Source organism: Camelina sativa, chromosome 11, assembly GCF_000633955.1.
Source record: "Camelina sativa cultivar DH55 chromosome 11, Cs, whole genome shotgun sequence".
NCBI classification, from domain to species: domain Eukaryota; kingdom Viridiplantae; phylum Streptophyta; class Magnoliopsida; order Brassicales; family Brassicaceae; genus Camelina; species Camelina sativa.
In genome coordinates this window covers 2341387-2355100 of record NC_025695.1, presented here as the reverse complement: position 1 = coordinate 2355100, position 13714 = coordinate 2341387, and the positions used below count along the sequence as shown (strand labels likewise).

At 38.8% G+C, this 13714-nt stretch overlaps 5 protein-coding genes across 8 annotated transcripts in view; 1 reads left to right on the top strand and 4 right to left on the bottom strand.

Annotated features, from left to right (window-relative positions):
- Positions 42–2151, bottom strand: LOC104721176 (senescence/dehydration-associated protein At4g35985, chloroplastic-like). Its single transcript, XM_010439094.2, has 4 exons — positions 1044–2151; positions 779–945; positions 595–679; positions 42–509 (listed from the first exon to the last, which is right to left on the bottom strand). The coding sequence occupies exons 1-4, from the start codon at positions 1928–1930 to the stop codon at positions 317–319; spliced, it is 1332 nt and encodes a 443-aa protein (XP_010437396.1). The 5' UTR covers positions 1931–2151; the 3' UTR covers positions 42–316.
- Positions 3047–5844, top strand: LOC104721174 (calmodulin-lysine N-methyltransferase-like). 4 transcript variants are annotated; one of them, XM_010439089.2, is made up of 8 exons: positions 3047–3206; positions 3304–3475; positions 3582–3661; positions 3945–4005; positions 4090–4205; positions 4320–4452; positions 4561–4890; positions 5536–5844. In XM_010439089.2, exons 1-7 carry the CDS (start codon positions 3134–3136, stop codon positions 4844–4846), a joined length of 921 nt encoding a protein of 306 aa, XP_010437391.1. In that variant the 5' UTR covers positions 3047–3133; the 3' UTR covers positions 4847–4890; positions 5536–5844. The 4 variants fall into 4 exon arrangements, with proteins under 4 accessions (XP_010437391.1, XP_010437393.1, XP_010437395.1 ...); XM_010439091.2 differs by having other exon boundaries at positions 5533–5844; XM_010439093.2 differs by lacking the exon at positions 5536–5844 and adding an exon at positions 5021–5489.
- Positions 6722–8758, bottom strand: LOC104727552 (thaumatin-like protein 1b). Its single transcript, XM_019231439.1, has 2 exons — positions 7805–8758; positions 6722–7165 (listed from the first exon to the last, which is right to left on the bottom strand). Exons 1-2 carry the CDS (start codon positions 8566–8568, stop codon positions 7021–7023), a joined length of 909 nt encoding a protein of 302 aa, XP_019086984.1. The 5' UTR covers positions 8569–8758; the 3' UTR covers positions 6722–7020.
- LOC104721173 (cold shock protein 1-like) lies at positions 10701–12037 on the bottom strand. The gene has a single exon (XM_010439088.2). It carries the CDS (start codon positions 11786–11788, stop codon positions 11024–11026), a length of 765 nt encoding a protein of 254 aa, XP_010437390.1. The 5' UTR covers positions 11789–12037; the 3' UTR covers positions 10701–11023.
- The window catches only part of LOC104721171, a 7086-nt gene continuing 5458 nt past the window's right edge, over positions 12087–13714 (bottom strand). Inside the window, exon 2 of the mRNA XM_019233168.1 lies at positions 12087–12843. Coding sequence (XP_019088713.1) covers positions 12212–12843 — 632 coding nt within the window. The 3' untranslated portion in view covers positions 12087–12211. The remainder of the gene's footprint in view (positions 12844–13714) is intronic.

The following is a 13714-nucleotide window of genomic DNA, read 5'->3' as shown; positions in this document are numbered from 1 at the left end:
AGGACTCAGTTTCACTACTTGGAACAACTGAGACAACACCATAGGCAAAATCAATGAATTCTTCAAAACTATATACCAACAAAACACCAAACTCGCTTTTTATGCTATTTTGCGATTACCAATCAAACACAATATCTAATATTGTATCTATGGCTGTATATAATTCTTATGATTCTTGAAAAAAATCAAAACACTAAGCAGTTAGCACAATTGCATCAACTGCTAATCTTTTAGAAACCTATATAGCTTATAATTAATTATGTACCAAGGCAAAATAAGAATGATGTACAAACAACACAACATCCATCAGCCTCTACTAAGAACTCTTTTTCCCCTTAATTTTTCCTATAACTGCCGTTTTAAGTGCGGTTTTAGCCAGTGATGATGGCTTCATGGCGTTCTTGGGAGTAAGAGCTTGTCTGATCTTGAAAACGGTCCATGCAGTTCCAAAAGCATGCCCTGCTGCGCTAAGCCCTTCATTTGTCGCCTGTGCTGTCTTAGCTCCATACCTACAAAATTCATAACATCAACCATCCGAACAAAATCAGTTTTTTTTTTTGTTTTTTGTAATTTTTTCTTCTTGCAGTTACTTACTTGTGATCGACGATTTCGGTAGTGACAGTGGAAGATGTTTTCATAACGTTCCTTCCAGCTACTTCAACAGCATCACAAACCTTGTCTATGAAAAAACAACATCAAAAATGTATATATATAAGAAGAAGAGAATTCCAATATACATCCCACACATAATAATCATGAAGATTTTAAATCAACTTACTGAATCCATCAAGTGTTGCAAGAACCATTTCTCCAGGAAGAAGACCAAAGAGTTTCTTCCCAGCTTTGCTATTAATCACAGAACTCGAGAAGAATCCAGAAACGTTGACAACACCAGAGAGCACACCATTGGCCACTTTCTCTGTCATTTTCGTCATCTTCTTCACTCTGTTTACATACATAATAAGTCAGTAACCTCAAAACAAACATCCCAATACTCTAAAATGTTGAGTTGATGATAACAAAGTCTCAAAGATTGTTGTTACCTTTTGAGAAGTTTCAAAGTTGTAGGACTAACTTCTCTCTCCTTATCTGCTTTAGACAACTTCTTCTTCATGAACTCATTTCCCCACATGAGCCGATCCATAGTGACATCTCCACACCATAAAATCCCTTTTATCAACTGGCCAGAACCAGCAGCGATCATTTTCGACGCAATTCCACTGTAGTCCTCCACGTTGGGAGCCAGAGTCGTCCAATAAGCCGTACATTGCTTCTGCACCATCTTTTTCCTCTTTCCCTTCAGCTCCTCCGGTGACGTCTCCTTCGCCGCCGTCAAATCCAACGCGTTCTGTTTCTCCTCAGCCGTGAAACTGCTGTAGTCGGCTAGGATCTTGTCTAGCTGCTCAAGATCTTGACCTTTGGAAGCGATTGTTAATCCGTAGTTCAGCATCTCGTTGTTCTCTGCTTCGTCAGTCGAATGATCCGATGACTTGGATGATTCTTTAACGGGTCGGAGCGAGAAGAAGTAATGAGACTCGTCGACTTTAACGGCTGGCTCGTCTTTAGTCAACGGCCATTGGATCTCATCACCGACGCGAGCAAAAACCGCGACGGTGATATCTCCCTGAACAAGACGGAGGATCTCGAGATCGCCGCAGGCGAGCTCCACGCTGTAAGATTTGTCGATGAGGTGGAGAATCGCGCCGTGGATTTTGAGAAGCACTTCCTCCGTCGCGAGAGGAGGAGCTGAAGCAGAGTCGGATACGGTTGGATCCGGGAGGATGTTGTTGACGAGATCGTTCACATTGATTGAAGGATAGAGATTGTTGTTAGGACAAGAGGAAGAAGAGGAGGAGTTTGGGAGAGGAGCTTCGGTGGTTGAAGCGTCGACGGATGGGTAAAGCTTGGGAGCAGGTGCAGAACATTCCATTGTCGCCGGAGATTTGGGAGGAGGAAGACAAAGCGGAATGAAGAAGAAGAAGAAGTGTTGGGCTATTTATAAGAATTTCAAAAAGATTTGGGGCAAAAATAGAAAAAAAAGTTAAAAAGATTAGTAGCAATGGAGGAAAGTCAATCTAACTTGATTAACTGTTAAGTAAGCTTGCTGTCGGAAAGGGGAAGACGTGGGAGTTGCGTGTTTTTCTTTTATGTGTAAACCGGGCCGGTCTAATAATTAAACAATTATCCAAAATTTTATAGATTATAATTATATCCAAAATTTATTTTGATAACTGTATAAATGTAAATTAGTTTATTGTGTTTCCTCTATTTTTAGTGTCATATTAAAAAAAAAAAAAAGAGAATCAGGTAATCAAGATGTATAATTTGTTTATGGATAATGTCATATTAAAACAGACAAAAATAAGTATTTAAGATGTATACTTGACTATGATAAATAACAATCTGTATGTATATATATATATATATATGCATTGCCTTATAAACCCTCTTTAATTAACAGTAGGACCTTATCTCAACCATGAAGAAAAAAAGGTCTTTTTATATATGATAAGATAGAAACATAAAAGATACAAAATGATTAGTTTGGTAATTTAATTGAATGAAGTGAAATTGTGCATTAGAAATCCTCATATTTAGTCACCACTTGTTAATTTTTATCATTATTAATAGAAATACTATGTTATAGAGAAAATCTTATTGCAACATCCCATATCACTCCATAAAGTACATTTTTGAAAAATAAATCAATATAGTTCAAAGTAATTAAACTGTATATTATATAATAACTATGAGGCAAAAAAAATCTATACTGAGTAAATAAGATTTGTTCCTAACTTCCTAAGAGATGTTTAAATCTCTAATCACTTTGACAACAATGTGGTTTTGACTTTTGAAGTAATCAGTTGTGTGTGTCAGTCATATTTGTGCCACGTTAAAATATTACATTACACTTTAGTCCTCAATTTAATTATAATTAACATCATGAAAATAACTTTGCTGTTGACATTTTTTTTTAACTGACTTCGTTGACCCCCAATAAAAAAAAAAGTTACTGTGCTAATAATTTATTTGTTGCCAAAAAAAGAAAAGGTTAAAATCGTCGTCTTCTTTGTTTGGCTGCTACACAAATTCCGATTCCGATTCCGGCGGAGTAAGCTATAACGATTGTTCAATGGACCCCACTTCTTCTTCTTCTTCTTCTCTTAGATGGAACATTCTTCGTCAAGCACTTCTCCGTAGATCTGGTTTGAATTTTCCTCTTCTTTCTTCTTCTCTTGATTTCACGTCTTGATAAAAAAGCTAATGGATCATCATCATCATCTCTCAATTTTTGGTCTTCAGATTCTCAATCTCAAGCTGAGATCAAGCGGATTTCAAGGAAAGCTTCTCAAGGATTCAACTTGATTCCGTGTCAAGTGGTGGATTCTTCTCTGCAGTCAGACTCAGATCATTCTCGGGAGGCTTGCGTTTGCTACACTATTCCCATCACTGGTTCTCCGAAGCTCTATCTAACGTTAGGATTTTGAATCTGTTAACTGAAACAATGTGACGGCTTGTTCTGTAGATATGCCACTCCTGAGAGCTTTTGTTTGTTTGCTTGTTTCTGTAAATTTTTGCAGACAAAGAGTGGATAATTGCAGTGATCTCAATGACTTCGAGATATCTAATCGATACAACATTGATAATACTGGACTTGTCTGTAAGTTTCTCTTTCTCATTGTTGGTTTTGAAGACAACCTATCTCTGTGATGTGATAAAGTTTCCATTTTTATCCTTGTCTGGTTTAAGTAGAAACTTATGGGTATAATGTTGCTGCTCTGCTTTGTGTAGTATGTCATATTCTTATACGATTTGGCATTAACCATGCGGTAGAGTGTTATATATCAAACACATTGAGTTAGTTACTTTTGGGGGGTCTCTAGTTATTTGGAGTGTGAATCTATGAATTCATAACTTAGGAAAGGCAACTGTTATTCTTCCAGGTCAGTGGCCCTCAGAAGAAGTCCTAGCATTCTTTTGCAAGTCTCAGCCGGATCGTTTCAGGTTTCTGTGTTCAGCTTTAAGACTGTTTTTTGCATCTGTGTTCTTATAACTTTGTGTACTTATATTATAATTGTGATGTTGCAGAGGTAAAAGAGTTATTGAGCTTGGCTCGGGGTATGGATTAGCCGGTTTAGTTATTGCAGCTGCCACTGAGGCATCACAAGTGGTTATCTCAGATGGAAATCCCCAAGTAGTTAATTGTATCCTACTTGTTTTGTTGGTGTGCGTATACTGTTTCATCAAAGTTGTCTTCTCTCGTATGGAAACCCAGAACTCAATTTTGTTTTGGAGTCATTGCTTAACTTAACATCCAGATATTAAGCGTAACATAGAATCCAACTCCATGGCATTTGGTGGCACAAGCGTGAAAGCCATGGAGTTGCACTGGAACCAGCATGAACTTTCAGAGTTAACCAACACTTTCGACATAATTGTTGCTAGCGATTGGTACCTTCCTCACCTTTTTCTTGCTCTTGATTTCAGTCTTCAGCATTATCGATATGTCCTTCTTATCCCTTTGACGCGACACATACTTTTATTTTTATGATTCAACAGTACATTTTTCAAGGAATTTCATAAGCACCTTGCAAGAACTATCAAGATGCTGCTTAAAGCCAAAGAACCCTCCGAAGCATTATTTTTCAGTCCTAAGAGAGGTGACTCCTTAGACAAGTTCTTAAAGGAGATTAAAGACATTGGTTTACACTACGTCTTAACTGAAAACTACGATGCACAAGTTTGGAAGCGCCATGAGACGCTTGTTAAAGGAGACGAAGCTTGGCCTAACTATGACAAGAATCATTGCTACCCTTTACTTCTTCAAATTACGAATCATATCTAGTCAAGCCTGTTATACTTGCGGCTATGGATGGCGAATAAACGCAGGTACACCCAATCTCTCAAGCTTTGTTCTTAACATATTGTGTTTTATGGATATAATATTAAGTGGGTGCACTTGAAAGTTGAAACCTTTTTGACTCTATGTAAGATGCTCTTATCTTCCTTTTTAGTATAGAGAGGTCCACACCACACATACACACGAGTTAGGCAAAGCCGTTCGTCTAAAAGGAAGATACTGTATAGAACAATATAAATAAGAAAAGCTATAAGATTCTCGATAAGTGTACTGTCATTGATGAACTACATCAAACTTTTCTTCATTCTAAATCTGGCTTTTTGAATCTAATTTCTAGTTGTCTTTTCTGGTTTTTAATAGTGCTGAAAATAAACTTTAGCTTGTTGTAATTATTAATAGCCGTTTGGAAATTTTAGAGATGACAAAGGAATCATTGAGATTCTCTGTGTGTGTGCGGGTCTAAATGTGATCCTCAATATGATTGGAACTTATTCTGAAAAGCATATATATCTCTTTGTGCACATTGAATTCAGAACTGTTAATTTCTTGAAATATGCAATTAATGAGAATGACACAAGATGACCAATCTAACAAGCTTTGCCTTCATGATTGAGGATATTAAAGGCAAAGCTTCTCTCAGTTTTTTTTTATAATGTTTTGTCATTTTGTAGCAGTAATCAAAACTACAAGCTGATCCAACAGAGAGTCAAAAGGAGAGCGAAAGAAGCTGTATTTCTAGTCGATTCTCCAATGGCCATACCCGCGAAATAAGTATGCACTGAAGACGGTTCTTCTATCTGTTGTTGCATATATCTGTACTCGACTCAGTTCCAGAACCAGATGCATCTCCTGTCTCTTCAGGAGGTGGTTCTCTCGAAGACTTTTAAACTATTTCACACAATACAAATACATTAATCAGACGCTCAAAGCTTTCATCTTATAAACTAAATTAAAACTCCATCTATTTAAACTGTTTTGACCAATTTATTTTGCCATACCTGGGCAAGTTGGGACAGAAAGTGATGGTGTGATCAGCTTCACTACAACTGAAAGTACTTCTGGCGTCATTGTCAAATTTAAAATGAAATGAGAGAAACTTAGATAAAGAAAACGAAGAGATCGCTGACCAGTGACCACCACGGATCAAGAAGATGATAAATCCAAGAACAGAGGCGTAAAGTGAAAAAATAAAGCAAAACAGAGCCATGAGTTCGTTCCTAAACTGGAGTAATTAGAGAGAATCCTAAAGGGAGTGATTTCGTGTGAGTGGGAGAGAATATTTGATCATAAGGTCCCAAACTTGTTTTACCTCTGCAACTGACTCTGCTTTGTGCTATTTTTTGATACTTATGTCAACGGGAATTTTGGTTGTGAAAGATCGATGGATAAACAAATATAGCAACTTTTTGAAAAAGAAAATTGGAACAGAAATGTTCGCCGCCATATTATGAATATAGCAATTTTTTTTTTATGGGTGTGTTATCTTAATCTACTGTTAAGTACTTAATGGTGTCTATACTGCTAAACAATTGTGATTACACGCCACTTTTAAAAGAATTTCAACGTTTATCCTTAAAGTTATAGCTTTAGTTAAGTTAAGTTTATTTTTGATTGGATATAAAGATAGAGGATAAATCTTATACATTTCTTCAATTTGATATTAAAATATGCCCGTTTGATGACTAAATGATAGAAAAATCAATTCGTTTGTACAAGCATCAATATACTTATCTAGATTAGTGATAATCGGATTTCAATATTTGACAAATTTATGTTGGCATTTTTTTGAGGTTCTTCCATTTCAGTTTCATTTGTTTTATTATCTTTATATATTATTTCAATTCTAATATGCATTACCAATCAATTAATTCTGGAAGCAAAACTGTTATATATATCCTACATACACCATAAAAGACAGAACATTTGTCTAAAAAAATTACGTAGAAACTAATACCGTAAGCTAATCAATCTAAAATAAGTTGGTTCTAAAAATCATCACTTCGAATAAATCACTCTTCGACTAAACTTAACCTTTTCTTCTGGCCATTTCATTTTTTTTTTCTTCGATAATATTTACTTTCTCTTGGTGAGAAGGAAAAAAAAACTCGAATGGTGTGGTGTGTTATTAGAAAAAAAAAACGTCGCCGTAGAGAGAGATATCACCAAACGCGTAGCAACGCCCAAGACGCGAAACCCAAAACTCCAATCAAAAACACGGTAGAGAGAGTTGGCGACGCGTTTTGAGATGATGCCGCAGAGTAGCTAACCGCTTCGGGTTGGAGTCCCTTCGTTGCACTCTTCACACTGAAAGACAAATTACACAAGAAAACAAACATTTAATTATCACTATGACGTTTTGAAATTGAAAACAAAAAAAACCAAATATTTAAAATGATTTGCAATATGAACAAAAGAGCCGTGTTTGGACCACACATGGCCACAGTTAACCGACGTTTGAAAGAAAGAAAAAAATCTATGCATAGTACCATACATGTGATGATGATACAACAGAGAACATTAGATATTTTTTGTATATTATGTTTGACATAATAATTATGCCAACGGGTGAAAATGTAAAATGTCGTCTTGTCAAATGATTTCACAAATTGACAAATACGGACCATTCTGAAAAAGTATGAGCTATGATTTTTATTCGGTGATTTGACCTCATTCAAAACGTTACACAACCAAAAAGGTGAACTTATTTATTCATCTCCAACATTATTGAACTTTTGAATGTGATTAAAAAAAATCGAAACCGGACTTTCTTCTAAGAGAATCAGAACCAAACTTTTTTAATTGATTATCTGAACATCGGAACCAACCTTTTTTAATTAGCCAAAACGTCCCAATTTGTTTTTTTTTTAATTATTCTAATTCTTGTTTCCACTTGAAGCCAATCATATTTTTGTTTGGTAAATAATGGAAATAATTTAATGTTACCTTGGGTTAGGAGAAGGACAGAAAGTGATGACGTAATCAGCTCCGGCACAAGTGAAAGTGCTAGTTCCGTCGTCGTAAGCGTAACTATAAGCTCTCGGGCACGCGTTTTTGAAAAACAGCGAGTACTCACTCGGCTTACACGTGTCCGGCGTTCCAAACGCGCCGCTACAGCAATACTCCGGCGTATTAAACGCCTCGCACGCGCTTTTGCAAGCCACTCCTTCTGCCCCCGTCGCGGCCACTTTCAACTGAGCTGGACACGGACCGTTGAGCTCCGCAACGCACCCGGTGGTCGTGCAGTTCCCGGCGACTCCTCCGGCATCTCCTCCGCCCTGTGGAACAATGGTCATGGGGATGTTGTAACCGTCTACGAGACTGACGTCGTAGAAATCTAGACCGCCGGCTCCGTTTAAGGTGAATTCAGCGAGGGTAGCCGGAGGTGCAGCGCCGGATCCGGAGCATTCAACGGCGGAAGAACCACAGTCTCCGGTGACGCAAGTGAACTTTCCGGTGGTTGCGTCTTGTGTGCAGAGAGTACGGCCCCAGATACGGCCGGACCAAGCCGCGGGGATTGCGATGACACGTGTTTCAGTCGGGTTTAAGGAGAATCCAGTGGTGGGTAAAGGAGGGGTTCCGGCGCCGGAGAGAAGGCCAGGCCAGACGGTGTAGCTACACTGGTTAAGGATGGTGAAAGTTGTAGAGGAAACGCCATAGATTAAAACAAGAATCAGAGAAAGAAAGAGAGAAACTTGAGATTGACCCATTAGAGCAGAGAGTCACCAGAATCTATAAGTATTGAACTTTTTGTTGTTGTGTTTGTGTGTCGCCTGGAGATTAGTTTTTTTCCCGGTGACTCTGTTTCTGCTCTGGAGAGAAATGTATAAAGAAGAGTGCAAATGTGTAGGCTTTGTATTTATATATATGTTAAGAGAAATTTTAGGAGTTGGAGAGAAAAAGGTTTTTGGGGATTGACCCCATCTTTTAAAGGGGCTCAAGATTTTTTATTGGAAAGGTCGGCTTTCACGTGAGCCCATGCCGCCTTTGTCTATGTTAGTCGGCCAATGTGTCGTACATGTTCACGTTATTACTAGTATTTTAGTGAGGATTTAATTATGTAGAAAGTAGAAACTAATTTTTTTGAATCATATAAAGTGTTATTATATCATATGTTCTTAATTGTTTTTTTGTATGATTCGTGCAATATGACAATATGGGTCGCATATGGATATGATCAGTGTTGATGTCGGTGATCTAAAATAGAACTTGTCTCCTCCTTTGGCTAAAAAATATTATATATAATATTTTTCAGAAGATCCATTACTTCGTTTGTAATTTTCCTTGCTGAAAATGTGATTTGATCCAAAGACCATAGTCAAAAATGCGGAAAATGAATAAGTTAACGAAAGAATTAAATTCTTTAAAAAAATAGAAATTGCTTATATTTAGAAAAAAATGGGAATGTACTTGAATTGAATGAAAGAGGCGGTGAACAAAAAAAAAACAAGAGAGGTGCTGACAGAGAAACGTAGTGTGTGTGTGTGTGATGCCATCCTTAGATTCTGCCCTCTTCTCTCTTCCAAGGGACACGGTCTTACGAGTATCTAGCTACTATCCACCCAAGTTGTGCTATGTCACAGTGTTAATTAATTATTATAATTATTACAAGATGACAAAAATTAATATGATGATGCTTTGCTATTTCGTGAGCCTCTCAAACATCTATTCCTTATTCAAACAAGGAACACACGATAAAAGGTTCAGGAGAGGAATACAAAATTTATCTTATTTTAATATTGAGTACCATGGGAAAGAGACACAGTGGCTAAAGTTTGGATGGGAATTTCGCAAGTAAAAGAAAAGAGAGAGAGGGTGTTGGGTCAACGACATTCCAAGCTTTAGTTGTGTGATGTAGAGATATCAACTTGGTTGATTCATGCTTCTTCCATTCTTACAAGTTATTTATTTATGTTTGACTAGGACATGTAACTGGTTCTTTTGTTTAAATAGGTTTTAACAAATACGACAAATTCGGTAGTACTCATGCGTGTTTTATATTACGCAAATTTATCGAATTCATTAGAAATTTGATTTTCTTTCCAAACATCAAAGCAAATTTGGTATGACTGAACAGAGATTTTGGCTATTTATTTGCGTTTATGATTAGTATTTGCTTTGAAGATTCTAATTTTTGGATGTCAACTAGTAGAAGTTTCAGGTTCGAGTATCATAAGAACTTGATCCATAACCTTAAATTTCTCATTAAGCTACTATTTCAAGAGACATCAAAAATGACAAGAGACATCAAAAATGACAATGGAACTTTAATACCATGAAAATTATTAGTTAATGCGATGTGAGGTGAATGATTAGTAAGGTTTTGGTTGATTGTATCAAACGATATAAAAACACAAGGAGACGTGGATGATGTTTAACCTAATCACGTTTTATTATATGTGTGTCGTACTATAATCTAATCAATGATCATATGGCTCTGTTTGGGCAGTAAAAGGTGAACACCAAACTTGGGTTTCCAGTTTCTTCTATTAGAAAGAATCGTCATCAGTCTTGGATTTTGCTAGTAGTGAATTTAGGTACAAACTTTTAACCAGATCATAGTGAGGTCATTACTTAAAGCGTTGTCTACGAACTGTGACATCCCCTATAATTGTCAAAGGTCACTTATTTCCACCAATTCACAGGTTACTAATGCAAGTCATAATCGAGAATTCTATGTCTATACGAACGGCCCAAAACATGCTCTACACGACTAAAATTATTGGGAATGAGTTAAAAAGTTACGAACTTGAGGACGTCATGCTTGTAATGCTGTCAAAACATCACAAGTACAAAAGCAATAAACTGAAACGAACTAAAACAAGTAACAAAAAGGACAAAAGAAACTCAAAAGGTGGATGACATAAGCAATATGAGGTCAAAATTTCCAGAAACAGATAGAAGAAGCGGAGCGCATCCATATCAGAGAAATTAACAACAAACTAGTTTAGTTTAGTAGGATCACTCTCTTTTTGTAGTATAATAATAATAATAATAAGTTAAAAAAAAAAAAAACACCAAAACACCAAAAGGACCAGGCAGTTTCATTCCCATCAACAAAACAAAAAAAGATCATATGAAAACGAAGAGAAATATATATAAAATATATATATATATATATATATATAACTCGATTCAATCTTCATTCTCTTTTTATTTCGTTGATTAGGAAATCAATTCAGATACTACAGAACATTCCCTAGCAAAGTGACCTACTTCGCCACACTTGTAACACTTATTATTACCTCCACCACCGCCGCCTCCTCTCCTGTCACAATCACGAGCCAAGTGAGGACCACCACACTGGTAACAACCACTACTCTTAGTCGCACAATCTCTCGCCATGTGACCAACTCCACCACATGTGTAACAAGATCCATTACGCTCACCCCCGCCGCTTCTCACGTTTACAGCAGCCGGTTTAGTACAATCCCTAGCAAAGTGACCAACCTCATTACAATTGTAACAACCCTCCTTCCTAGCTCCACGTTGGTCTCCGTTCCCACCTGATTTCTGAGCACAATCCCTAGCAAAGTGACCAGCATCACCACACTTGTAACAACCCTCTTTACGCTCACCACCGCCGCCGCCGCCACGGCAATCCTTAGCGATATGACCTCCCTCACCACACTTGTGGCATCCGCCGCGCCTAGCACCGCTTCCGCGAGAGCTGTTCTCCTTCTTAAGGGGACCACCACCTGGAGCAGTAACATCCACGGCTTTGGTCTTACCGTCGCTTCCCTCACCAACAGTGAACTCAACCAAATCGCCGACAGTTAAACTCCGGTAACCGTCGGAAACAATTGAGGATTGATGAACGAATAGCTCTACGCTGCCGTCATCGGGAGTAACGAATCCATAGCCTTTGATGTCGCTGAACCAACTCACCTTCCCGGTAGATCTCCCCACGGATTGATCCTCTGACGCCATCGTAACCCTCTAACAAAAAGTTTGACGAAGAAGAAGAAGAGATTGGGTGAATTAGGGTTTTGTTTGATAAAATCCCAAAGGCGTGTGTGTGTTTATTATATATATAGAGAGAGGTTGAGTGGATTAAATCTGTAATTATAAAGGAAATTAGTGCACAAACCCTAATTTTAGTGGGATGTAATTAAACCCTAATTTCACTCTGCCGCCCAAATTAACATTTTTTTGGGTGGAAGATTCTTCGGCTTTGGGAAATTTGCCACTTCCGTCTATCCGCGTCGGTTTATCATGTGTGCACGCGTCCACAAACTGGGCCGAATTTATAAATTGGGCCTATTGTTTAATGGGCCACAAATTAAATACTGGGAAATAAAAAAAAACAGAGTCACCGCCTAGTATTTGAATACATGTGTGGAAATCGTCGAGTCATACGTGAAAGCCTCTGGAACCTCTGGATTGGTAAAGCTCGAGTCTGCTCTTAGCTTCATACAACAAAGCGTCCATATCTTCGTCTTCGATCACATTAGCTTGTTTCGAAGCCCGCTCCAATACAGTTAACACTTCGTCTTTAGCTAACTCTTCACTGTCAGGTACGTTCATCGCCACGTAGCTCAGCAAAACCAGCGCTGGGATCTGAGCTCCGTTCTCTCCGAAATACGCTAGCTGTACCAGAAGCTTCGATCCTCCGGCAGAGATGATCGTCCTCGAGTGTTCTTTCGCTAAGAAGTTGTCCTCCGTCGCGAATTTAGCTAACGCGATCGCTACTTCCGCCGCTAAGTCTGGTTCTTCGTCGTCTAGGAGTTTTACCAAAGGCACGATCATATGCGTTTCTGCTGATTTGAACGTTCTTGCTAGGTTTCCGATTGATCTGACACAGGGGATGAGCAAATCGGATCCGGCGTCGGCGTTTTCTACGATTCTGAATAGCTGGTCAACAACCGCTTTGCACGCCGGCGAAGTGCGTCTGAACGCTGATCTTCTCAGATCTGCGTTTTCCTCCGCCACGGCGGTTATCTCCATGATAGCCATAGCTGTGTTGTACTTAGTCTCTGCGTCTCCTTTGTCTAGTAAAACCGCGAAACAGAGCAAAGCTCGTGACTCGGTGATGACTCGGCAGATCGATGAGTTTCCAACAGCGAGTTTCCACAGCGCTCTCGCCGCCATCGCTTTCATGTAAGTCTTCGTCACCGGATCTTCAAGCTCTCTCCCTCTCGTGACAGACGCGTTTCGCGATTGATGTGCCGTACTACTGTAAGCCTTGATCTTTGAATTCAAACTATAGCTCTTCTCCGGCAGCTTTTCCGGCGGTTTCTCATCCTCGTCGGTTACGAATCGGTTAGACAGATTCGATTTTGATCCCGATCCAACCGCCTTCATTGCCATTGTAGTCGTAACGATGTTATGCATCTGATTCGGCATGTGATTCGAGTTCTCGATCTGGCTAGTATTAGTATCGTCCCCCTCCTCCTCCTCCTCGTTAACCGCCGGCAAATTGATTTTACTCGCCATCACGACGGCGTGATGCATCGACGTAGCTCTACCCGCGACAACCGCGTATTTGCTATGTTCTTGAACCGTTTCAAACGCTAAATGACTCACGAGAAGACGAATCACGTTGTTTTGGGCGAACAGCTCTTGACATTTCGCGTGGTTACCAGAAACAAGCTCTGAAACAGCCCAAGCCACAACGGCTTGAACCTTCATCGAACCTTCTTTGAGAATACTCGAAAGCACTGAACACACACCAAGCTGAGTCATATGCTCCACGCTTTCCGGGTCACGACCCAATAACCCGATTGTTCTCGCCGCGTTTTCTTGACCGTCGATTTTACCTTCTTTAACAAGTTTCAACAAAGGGTTGACTCCACCTTCTTCAACTATCAGTTTCACGTATCTGTCGTTATCTCTCGCTAACGAAGCTAACGACGC

Excerpts from the sequence above, each read along its gene's own strand:
- LOC104727552 (XM_019231439.1), bottom strand. The coding sequence starts at position 8,568 with ATGGGTCAATCTCAAGTTTCTCTCTTTCTTTCTCTGATTCTTGTTTTA. Across the intron at positions 7,166-7,804 it reads TGTCCTTCTCCTAACCCAAG|TGTGAAGAGTGCAACGAAGG; the intron begins GTAACATTAAAT and ends TTTGTCTTTCAG.
- LOC104721174 (XM_010439089.2), top strand. The coding sequence starts at position 3,134 with ATGGACCCCACTTCTTCTTCTTCTTCTTCTCTTAGATGGAACATTCTT. Across the intron at positions 4,006-4,089 it reads TCTCAGCCGGATCGTTTCAG|AGGTAAAAGAGTTATTGAGC; the intron begins GTTTCTGTGTTC and ends GTGATGTTGCAG. Across the intron at positions 4,206-4,319 it reads AAATCCCCAAGTAGTTAATT|ATATTAAGCGTAACATAGAA; the intron begins GTATCCTACTTG and ends CTTAACATCCAG.
- LOC104721176 (XM_010439094.2), bottom strand. The coding sequence starts at position 1,930 with ATGGAATGTTCTGCACCTGCTCCCAAGCTTTACCCATCCGTCGACGCT. Across the intron at positions 946-1,043 it reads ACTTTGAAACTTCTCAAAAG|AGTGAAGAAGATGACGAAAA; the intron begins GTAACAACAATC and ends GTATGTAAACAG. Across the intron at positions 680-778 it reads TGCAACACTTGATGGATTCA|ACAAGGTTTGTGATGCTGTT; the intron begins GTAAGTTGATTT and ends GTTTTTTCATAG.
- LOC104721173 (XM_010439088.2), bottom strand. The coding sequence starts at position 11,788 with ATGGCGTCAGAGGATCAATCCGTGGGGAGATCTACCGGGAAGGTGAGT.